Genomic DNA, 11,406 nt, shown 5'->3' with positions numbered 1-11,406 from the left:
GGACACCCTCCATCCTTTGGCGTTAAGAGTGAAAGAAAATATTATGAAAGCGAGAGAAAATGGGAAGAATATAAGACTATACTGGGTGAAAGCGCACGCGGGGATGGAGGGGAATGAGAGGGCGGATCAGTTGGCCAAGGACGCGGCCCTAAAGAGCAAAAGAAGACCTGAATATGAGAGATGCCCCGTTTCATTCGTCAAGCGACAACTGAGACTGAAGTCGCTAGACGAATGGAACAGGAGGTATGTGGAAGGAACGACGACGAGGATATTTTTACCGGACGCCATTTCAGCCTACCGCGTGCTCCGCAGTGTCGAGATGGATACGGTCTTGGCCCAGCTCTTCACGGGTCACGGGGGGTTCTCTGAGTACCTTCACAGGTTCAAGCTCAAGGAGGACCCCTCGCGCTTCTGTGAACCGGGCGTGGGCCAGACCGTGGTCCACCTTGTGGCCCACTGTCCGGCGTTCGGAAGACTGCGCGCAGATTCCGAATGCCGGATGGGCAAAAAGATAGAGGAAAGGAATATCTCGGCCATCATGCAAGACGAAGGGGAGAGAGAATGCTTCCTCAGCTACTGCAGGAAGGTGGTAATAAATGCAATATGTAAAAATAAAACGAACACTAAAATATAAAAATAAAAGGAATATAGTAGTAACAAAAATCGTGTAATAAATAGTATAATATAAGATGATAATTACAAAGAAAATACTTGTTAAATATTTGAACAATAATGTTGCAAAATAAAATGGTAAGGAAACCTACTATTTTATTTTGCAACATTATTATGGCTAATTTAGTATGGCTAATGGAATGAAAGAGAAAGACTGGGAAAATTGTAGAATGAAAGAAACAGTACGACAGATAAGATGATATATGAAAGAGAAGAATGATAATAATAAAAAATATAAATAAATCACTAGAATTAAAAAGTCCCTGTCCCACACGGGATAGGGGAACTAGAGGTCCCCAACTGCGGGGACCATAAAAAAAAATCACACAGACATCTTTCCATCTCACACAACTACTAAGCGGGCACGGGTACTGCAAGCAGTACCTGCACCGTTTTTAATTAATCGATAATTAGACTTGCCCATGTGACGACTCTACAATACAGGCTTTTTATCACTTACTCAGACACTGCTCCCGATTCGCATCCAAAATACGTAACCACGTGACCTTATGTGAAAATCTTAATATCTACAAAAAATCTACAGCAGAATCTTTTGATGAGTTGGCCCGGCACATTGTCTTAAATCTCAAGGCATTTAACGGTCTGTAGCGCTTGGGCAGCGACTTGAAATAAAATAATGTAGCAACTAATATGTAATTGAGTATTTCAAATTGTGTTGTTAATATATATATAAATTTTAGCTGTATTTACCCATAAGAGAAAATTGTGTAAGAAAAATTGTAAAAAATTATAAAACGCTGTCGTGCCTCGCAGCTGGGAGAAGAAAGATCCGTATCAAATAGCGGCAACTCTCTCCGAACTGTCTGCGTTTAGTTTAAGCGAAAAATAAATATTGTAAAAAAACCCTAGCGATATCAATTACAATTAATAAAAAAAAAGCTAACACTCCACCAATTCATCATTGAAATTATATAGTGCCCACGTCTTCTGTTGATTATATCTATTCGATTCTCACAGCAACTTTGTTGTTTTTCTCACCCCACTCCATGATATCATAAAATATTTTACAATATATTGGCGCGAAAATTAGAAAACACTGAAAAATCGTAGAAAAATGGCACTACAAATTCAAAATCAATTTTAGTTAAATTATATCAGTATTTATGGCTAAACTAAATACATCTTTCAATCGACAAAATGTTAGTTAACGTTCGTTATTAGATTCACTTTGGTTAAGGGTTTCGTACTATGGGACTAGTGAAGTATATATATTCTGTGAGAAACGGGGTGAAAACCAGTGCAAAAGTTTACCAAGACAGGGTTTCGAAAGGATTTGCGAAAGACCTGTCTCGATACCGTCCTTCGAATGGTTACTGTGGGAATTCCAATAGGACTCTGCACCGAAACACAAGGCTAATACTAGCAAATTGTTGATTTTATTAAACACGAAGATTGGGACCCCAGTGTAGACTAATCCTTTGGATTACAAATCAGGTAAGTATTAGAGGCTAATGTGTGCTAGAACTCGTTAAAAACTGGGTATTAATAACTATTCTCGTACAAAACTGTTAAAAAAGCCTTAGTTCCTGTTTTTTAATTTAAACCTGTAACAGAAATAAGGACAGACTACATACAGTTGGCCTCAGTGAAATGTTTACATAACAACAGGGAATTGTGGTTATAAACGACTGCAAAACAAAATATGTTCTAAGAATAATTATTCTGTAATTGCAATGAGTAGTAAAACACGATAATTTTTTTGTCTAATTTTAATGTTACGCTTTTTTTTATTAATAATAGTAATTTTCGTTGAAAATGGCATACTTTGAAGCATTTTTTGTATGGAGGTAATAATCCCCTCTGACGTCACCTACGAGATACCCCATCGTGGTTTTATTCATTGTACAGAGACCGTTTTCAAAACTTTTCCAGCTTTCACAAGGATACGCCGTAAATCCTCTGTTTTTCGTGTATAATATTGACTCGTTAAAGTAAACTACAGAGCGTCCATGGCTGCAGCTGTCTGTAATAATGATAAATGTTTTATTTTTGAATAAAATCCTGATTTCGAATGTACACGCTGTGCAGAATAAAACTTTTAGTAGGAATATTATAAGAAATGAAATTGTGTACATAATAACCTATTAGTTCGCGATGTGCTGGACAGCCCGGTTGACCACATTTACCACCATTAGGGTAAAAATCCGCATGCCCTTGCGAATATTTGTAGCCGAAATAGCCGCCGCACGTGTGTATTATGTCCACGAAACGTGCATCACTTTTTTCCAGTCGGAAATCTTTAGGTAATAAAGGAAATTCAAACAAAGGCCGTGCTGGATCCAGTCCTGAAAATTCGTTATAGGACACTTTGTTATAAAGAAGCGTTGGTTTTAAAATAATAAAGGATTTTCAGGTTTACAAGTCTAGAAGTTAATGCACGTTTTTTTTTTTAAATTAATAGTGAAGATAACATCAATAGTGCAATGTTTAATTCTCATTAAAAATAAAAAAACACCTGTAATTCTATGCACTTCGCTATTCATAAACATCCCGGCATATCCCATTACATGAGCACCGAGGCTATGACCGATTAAATGTATGCGGTCTCGTCCGATGCCGTAACTTTCCGTGCAAGCATTCAGAAGTTTGGCTATTTGTTTCCCAACGTATCTGGTGCATAACGCGGGCCAAGGATATGCTGGATTTTTTGCTAGCTGTCCCCAGTCGACAATTAATACATTTACGTCATAATACATTAAAAGCAAATCTTTAACATTTTGTAGCCACGTTGTCTGACCATTGGACAGCCAACCGTGGGTTACAACTTTAATGTCATTGTTTTTTTTTAAATATGTACTGTTTAGGCGTCCTTTTTCTATGGGAATAGTTAGCAGCTCTGGAAATTCTCGGTTGCATCTGTAAAGTTTAAAAAAAATATTAAATACACTAAAAAAGTTTTAAGCCATTTAGTTATTTGAGAACAATTATTTGATATTCTTGTATATATCGATGTATATTAGTACAGAAATAAGTATAAAGTACACCCAACTTTTTTACACGAATTTCAAGTAACGCGATTTATTAACTGGAATAAATACACTTTTTACAGAATTTTTTTTCTAGCACGAATCCCTAATTTTTTTTTCTTTTTGGAACATGCATTAAAATTTTAATATGATTTTACGTTTTGTGTAGTATATTAAGATTTTTAGCAACAAAAAAAAATCAATAGAGGCCGTTAAAAACGTTCTTTAAACAACAGTTGTGCTAGACATATGATACTGATGGTAGCATTTTTGGTCCAGTCCGTAATAAACGTACATTGGTGCAAAATAGTTATTAATTTATAATTTAAATAACATTTTTAAGTTTTATATTTATTTTTCTCTAATAAAAATGTATTGTTTTAAAATATTTATTTTTAAGTTGGATTTAAAATTATAAGCTTTGAACGGTTTTATGGGAAAATATTTGAAGATTTTCACCTTACACGATATTTTAAAGTTGAACTTATCCCCATTGTTACTGTGTTATATAATTTTTTCTTTCAATTTTTAATAAAACTCTTTTCTAAGAAACGTACCTAACGCATAAAAAGTGTTGGATGTATATTACGGAAGGATTATAGTGGCATTAACTTATATCATCTCAGGGTTAAATTTCTCTGTTTAAAAGTTTGCTTTTTGAAAAATATTCCATTTGATAAGTTGTAATAACGTTTTACCTTGTATATAATTGGAAATAAGGTTTCCCAAGGCGCATGCCGCTATCAGGAAGCTGGGAGAAATTCATAATATGGGTATTATTTTCTTCGTCAATGAATAACAACCAGCTCTTACCATATCCATCACGTTCTTTAGTATCACACGAGGCAGTTGCTACTAAAAAAACCATAGATTGGATTTAAAGTATTACTTACAGACGTGAAATTTCGAAATAATTTTGATATTACCCAATAAAATAATTACGTTCGTAAAAACTTGCCGTCTACTTAACATTGCAAAGTGTTCATGTAGTTTAGTGATTAGTCTTTTTGTAAGAAATTTTAACTCGAAATTATGGAAATATCTTGTTACGGGGAAGGGGGAACATTAAATTACTTCCGTTGAACATTAGTGCGGAGGTTATGTGAATGTTCTCCATATTTTTTTAAGTTAGCATTAAATTTAAGTTAAAACAGTTATTTAACTTTTTGATTTATAATTATACTTTATAGTGAAATAACCCTACAGCAAAATTAGAAAAGATTTAAGTTTCGAGTTTTATGTTTTTGGAAGAAAGTACCACAAATGAGGCAAAGGCTAAGATACATTTTTATGTGTAGAAAGTAGAAGGGTTGTTTCTTCGTAATTGTTTTTCTTATTTGTAATTCAAAAATTTGTTAATCATTAAAACCTTTTGTCGTGTTGTCCCCTACAACGTTCCTTCAATCGTTGCGAATTTAGGTTGTCGGACTTCAGATTATATATTTTTTCTCATATTCGTCAGGTTTATTTCAACACAATCGTGCTACGCCTTATTTATCTTTCGGTGTTTTTTTTGTGACTTCTACTAGATTCAAATTTTAGATGGCTTTCGTGTCCGGCACTCTGTGTTTCTAGATATACGATGTGTTTCGGATATTAGTCCAGCGATTCTGTTAGAATTTGACTTTATTCTCGCGATGAAGTCAGTCAAGTTCGGGATTCATTGTGTGCCAAGCGCTCTGATAGGTAGGTCCGTAGATTTTCCTGAAATATTTAACCCGCGAATAAAGCATGGCCCGATAAATAATATATGTAATAGCATAGCCCTATAAAACCACTTTGACCTTCATTAATGCATTTAATGATTTACTGGCGGTACTTTGGTTTACATTTTATTCGACATAATGTAAATTGAATATAGGAATCTACTTTAAAATGTTCTAAGCAGTAAATACTATTTTTCAGTATCTAGATTTTCAGTTTTAAACTAAGTACAATCAGACTGGAGCTTTTCTGGGTTTACCTACTGCCTGAGATATGAGAATGATGTGATTTAAACAATATTTAAATAAGTTGTTTTTCGTTATCCATGTACATATTTCCATTTTATTAAGTAATATGATCTTCGAATAACTTAACAGTCATGAAACACGTCTTATCATAGTTAAACCGATTACCATAAATGTTAAATGAAATGTAATTTAGTATCATTTTTACAGTAACGAGTGCGTGTAATTAGTATGCCCCATTTTTACGATAAGGGCTAGAAAAGGTTTGCCGTTTGCGCGAAGTACGCGAAAAACATGTCCACATGTGTTTTCAATAGTATATTATGTTTCATTCATACGATAAAAAATTATTATCGTTTTCAATAATCGTTGGTAAATATTTCGTTTGCATTTAAATAATTATTGTTCCCTACCAAGAAAAAAAGTATTTGGAGAATTTGGGGTGCTGTAACTAATACATTCTACTCAAAATAGAAAATATATTGTTCAAGTATTGTTCTAGTCTGAAATGATTGCATTGCAGTATATTGCTTAGAGAGAGAAAAGTGTGTAGCGAATAAATAACATCCTACATGTTAGTTATACGCTTCACACTTTTCGATAAATAAAAAGGAAATCAATTTAGGGCAACTACATTCACAATGTAGAAACATCAAAGACTTCTGAATTACTGTTGCTCGGCAGGAACAGGCGAGAGCTCTTCTAAAACTTTAACCTCCGTTTAGATTGTTGAAAGGAATAAATAAGACAAGATTTAAATCATAGCAACGTTATTGTATTTTCTTTTCTGAATTGAATCATTTGCGTGCTTACACAGTAAACACTGATTTCAACACTTACAACTAAAAATATACTAAAAACAAAAGTCAAAGTATAAATGAGTTTAGAATCCGGCTTGTGCAATTCACTTTTTTCATTGAAGGCAAACTAAAGTTTGATATAGGAGTGAGTAAAGTGTCAAGTGCTCGGTAGGATACGCCGTACATTCGAATTGTGTTGTGCTCAGTTACTGTGCATTTTAAAAGAGTCAGGTGCCCCTGTCCGTGCACATTACGATACCAATGTGCACGCAACATCATTACTTAACGTCTCATTATACAAACTGATATATTTAGTTACATTATTCTAATAATATTGCTATCTTTTCATTTTAGTCTATAGAAATGACAAAAATCTTGCGATGTGCTTTATTCATATTAAAATAAAGTAAAAAGTAAACTATCTTTATTTAATGACAGGTTATTTAAAAAAAAGAACTATTTATCACACGTTTGCAGGTGTTATTGTTCACTAGTATTTTAATTATTATCATTATTATTATAAATGTAACTGAGCGTACCATTCTTATTTACGAACAAATTATGTAAAATGATACAACACCTAAATTGTACATTGCTCATAAAATTTAAATTAAAAATCACTGTTTGCGTCCCAAGATAAATAACCTTTACTGTATTCCGTAATGCTCTTATTAGATTATCTCGTATTTCAAATAAAATTAATAACGAAAACAATTGGAAAATGATTACATTGTAAATTTTACAAGCGGTGTTCAGAGATGCTTTAAATTGATCCATAATTGATAAACTGTAACATGATATTTCTCACACAGGAAGACGTTTGCAGGTAAAATGTTATTTATCAAAATTGCCACATTTAAGAGCAGCGACTTTTTAGTCAAAATGTAAAAATCGTAATCGGTAACGATTGGTCAAATTAAAGACATCCCACGAACCAGGTGAGCGATGTTAAGAAATAAATCGGATGTTGCATTGCGCTTCGCCAAATAAAGTTTAAGAAAACTTTTGCTCCTCTTCGTCGTAGAAGATGGATCAAAACTACTGACTTTGACTATCACTCTATAATATCGACTTGTAATGTTTTTATAATAATAATAATAGAAACACATATTGTTAATGTTAACGTCTTGCGTAAACTCGTGCAGGAGTCACAACATCACGACTGGTCCTAATAAAGTGGCAAACTTAACGAATTTCACGCGTTAAGAAATTGTTCACGAGCGTAGGTTTGTTCATATGAATTATTAGTAATAACATTACTCATATAATAATATCCATTTCAATCTGGTTTGTGATATGCGCGCTGTAAATTTTTCGTTATCGCAAAATATTCATCGAAAAAGATAGGTCGTTTTAATGTTATTTATTTCGTAAAAGACAACTAAATTTTAATAAAAAGTAATAATAAGTCTAATAGTATGACCTCGAAAATAACCTTATATTATACGATCTTGACTCGAAATTTACAATTGGTCAGTCGAAAAAATTGAGCACACGATATTCCAATTATTACAAAGAACAGTGGATAACTTATTGCACAAATTGCGGTCACTAACGATCTAAGTTTACGCTAACGCGGCACTTAGTATTAAGATAAAAAACCAAACGGAAACCTACTGAGTGGTTAGTGGAACGTTCCGCGACTTAATGCTACTTGTTCTTCTTCGGCAGTGAACTGAATGATGCCCTCTCGGCGTGCGTCGCGCGCTCGCTCTCACGCACCCGTGCCACGAGGGCCACCCGTGCCACGCGGGCCACACTCGTGCCATATACAGACTGCACCTTAACGTACCTATCTATCTATATTAATATCGAGTTATTATGTCAATTTATTTAAAGCGTACATTTTATACTTATTTCGAAGTCCTTAACACTCCAATGTTTTCATCTCAAAAAATAAATCGATTTACAAAAATTAAATGATATGAAACGTGTTACGTGCATTATGCGTGTAAACAATCGATAAAAACATTATAATTGATACTGCGTAAACCTATCAACAAAATAATAACTAAACAGTCTTCACGTTGACTGGTCAACTACTTATAAGTAATAACGTGTGTAGGTGGGATTGCTTCAGGAACCGATAGGTAAAACGATCTCAACTCTGAGTAACACTATCATAAATTGTCAAATAATAAAACGCAACGAGTCAAAATTTGTTTAAGCAGTATACATATCCAGAATTGACTGAGGTCGGTTGAATTATTAAAGTTGTACACGAGGAGGCCAATTACTCGTAAATAAATAATTTAATCGAAAACACTTAAATGTTAAAAATAAACCAACTTAGAACCTCGGCCGTCGAGATTTAAATTTTAAAATAAATAGACAATACTTAACATGTTACTTTACATATGTACAGATCAAATAAAATATACAAAAGGTACACAAAAAATAAAAATAATCATTTGTACTTCGGAAACAAAATCCATTTCATAGGGTTGAACAAATATCCTTTTCCGCCCCATCTATTTTATGTCTAATTCTATAATACCTAAGAATATTTTGTGTGTGTTTTAATTTAATATTATAAACGCTTGCGCTGCTGCGGTTGCCTTGCCACATCGCGCTAAACGTATTCCTAAAATACAGTTACATTACTAACTACAATATAATGTTGGTATGAGCGGTGTTGTGGATGCTTTCCCGCTCATACCTAAAGCGTTTAGGAGAACGTGTTCCCGCACTGCCTGCCCGCCATGTTGACACAACTTGCTCGTATGGCACGCCAACTTTCATCGGCAAAACTCCGCGCCGACGTTTGCAACGCCAGCAATACACCGTCGATGTTATGGTGTCACTGGTAACGGTTCCGACGTTACTTTATACAAACTAAGCGAGTTCGTTGAATATTAATTGACATTCTCGAAGAATAAACAAAGCAGGCAGTGCGAACGCAAAACGCCACGGCATCCACATTTTACATCTAAGTATATTATTATACATTAATATTATTACAGTCAAACAGTTTCCGACGTGAAGTCCTCTGGCTATGTACTCACGACATCGTGGGCCATTGCCGGTGACGTCGCGCCCGGCGGTGGTGGCCCGGCAAAGGTGGGATATATTTAAAACTAAGTAAACCGAGATGTAATAACAAAATCTTTGACTTAAATCGGTGTGACGACCGGCGATCGATAATTATAATTCAAATAAAGGAACCGCTGAAACACCAAACTTAAATAGGAATTCCGATGTGTTGTTTCGTATATCTTCATTGGATGTACTTGAGACTGCCCACGACACAATTATTATAACGCTTTGTTGAAACGCCTATACCTGTTGCAACTATACAAATGTGCTTGACCAAATATTTTGCTTTGTACCGAATAAAAAATGTATAAATTGTTCTACACAGTGATGCACAATAAAATAAGCGCGTTGATTTAAATTAAAGTTGAAATTGGGTTTCCATAATCATAGGAAATCTACCAACACCCGACGTTGTCGCAGGGGTTATTGGGTGGCGTCACAATTACATCAAGTGAAGTGCGCATCGCCAAGTGTTTCATGAAAATATTATAACGGTTTTTTACTCGACCGCTCGATAGCGATGCGGTCACATGAAGGGAAAGTTACGAGTTAAGGATACCTAGTACATCGTAATCATCGCGTAATGACAGTTTCGAGTAGCGTATTCAGTTATACAGTTTTATTGCACCGGTGAAACCGGCGTAGATAAACAAACTTGTATTTTCTAGACTGAACGTAAAGTGATGTTTTTGTACCGATGTAAATCACAGATTAAACCCATCATCAGAAAATTCTTTGAATGGGCGTTTCAAAAGAAGAGTAAAGGAGATCCGAACTAAGCTCTCACCAAACATTCTTTACGAAAATTAAAGCGGTAAACTAATGTTTACATTTCGTGAAGCATCGATATGATTCGTAGAAGCGTTACGTTTAGCAAAGTACAACTCGGACGTGAGTGAATATAGTCGGTGGCTACTTTGATGGCAGACGACTATACATATGCAGCTAATATAATTATTTAAGACATGATTAGCAGACCGTCTCTGCAGGAACAGTCGTTGGGGAGAGGGGGGACAGAGGGGAAAGAGGAGACAGCGGGGATAGAGAAGACATTGTTGGTAATGGAGACAATGGCGGTGGCGGTGGCAGTGGGTCCGGCGAGCGGCGCCGCAGCGCCTGCCGCTTCCGGAATTCCAGAAACTCCTCTTTCATAGCCCTGACTCGCGCCTCCACGTCGTCTCGGGAGTGTCGCGTGCGCGTGCGTTCGGGCGTGGAGGGCGTTGGCGTGCGCGTGGGCGTGCGCGTGGCGCGGTCCCATTCGTAGTGTACGTCCACCGAGCCTGCGTCCGCCGCCTCGCCGGAGCCGGGGCGCGTGGGCGCGGGCGGCGGCGGCCGGTACGGCGGGGGCCGCCATTCCGCCAAGCTGCCAGTCCTGCTGCTGCGGTTGTGCTGAGACGATGCGTTCTTACTGCCGAAGCCGCTGGATGACGACCGACTCTCGGGCGACGCTTCATGCGGCGGAGGTGCTTCCACTCGAGGACGGCCGTGCCTTCTCGCCCGGGAAGCGCCCCGAAAGGCCAATTCGTGTGGTGGCAACGCTTTCAGAAATGATGGCGGCGTGGGGAATGAACCGTCTGCCGAACTCGGGAACGGTACGGAGCTTAGGTCGGACACGTGCAGGGGTGACCAAGGAGCCCAGGCGGGCCACAGCGGCCACGGCGGCCACGCGGGCCAGTGCAGTGCCAGTGCGGGGGAGGAGGCGCGAAAGGGTGCGACGGGCGGGTCGGAGCGCGGTATAAATCCGCCGTCGTCGGAAGAGGAGGGCGCAGGAGAGGGCGTGAGGGATACACGCCGCACGATGCCCCAGTAGCGGCCCTCGTCGCCGCACCGCGACGCCGGCCAGATCCAGTTGGCCGTGAACCGGAGACACTGCACTACACTCGATATTCCGCGTTCACTAAATCTGGGTAAGATAACATCATCGTTAATGCTAATTGGGTATGTAGTGACAAATACTAATTC

The 11,406-nt window shown here is 37.3% G+C and overlaps 2 protein-coding genes across 8 annotated transcripts in view; both read right to left on the bottom strand.

Moving 5' to 3' along the window:
* Positions 1-2,423: 2,423 nt before the first annotated feature.
* On the bottom strand, positions 2,424-3,197 carry LOC137932887 (lipase member H-like). The gene is made up of 3 exons (XM_068776574.1): positions 3,149-3,197; positions 2,775-2,978; positions 2,424-2,656 (listed from the first exon to the last, which is right to left on the bottom strand). Exons 1-3 carry the CDS (start codon positions 3,195-3,197, stop codon positions 2,424-2,426), a joined length of 486 nt encoding a protein of 161 aa, XP_068632675.1.
* Positions 3,198-6,378: 3,181 nt separating this feature from the next.
* tutl (turtle) overlaps positions 6,379-11,406 on the bottom strand; it is an 83,217-nt gene continuing 78,189 nt past the window's right edge. For 6 of the 7 annotated variants that reach the window (XM_068776887.1, XM_068776890.1, XM_068776891.1 and 3 more), the window contains one exon: positions 6,379-11,347. In XM_068776887.1, the coding sequence (XP_068632988.1) occupies positions 10,414-11,347 (934 nt within the window). In that variant the 3' untranslated portion in view covers positions 6,379-10,413. The remainder of the gene's footprint in view (positions 11,348-11,406) is intronic. The other variant, XR_011109117.1, reaches the window with a different exon arrangement.

The sequence above is a fragment of the Battus philenor genome, unplaced genomic scaffold (genome assembly GCF_028537555.1).
Source record: "Battus philenor isolate CCGP_79_NKW_IND1 unplaced genomic scaffold, ilBatPhil1.0.hap1 SCAF_12, whole genome shotgun sequence".
Classification (NCBI taxonomy): domain Eukaryota; kingdom Metazoa; phylum Arthropoda; class Insecta; order Lepidoptera; family Papilionidae; genus Battus; species Battus philenor.
This window is presented reverse-complemented; position numbering and strand designations above follow the sequence as displayed.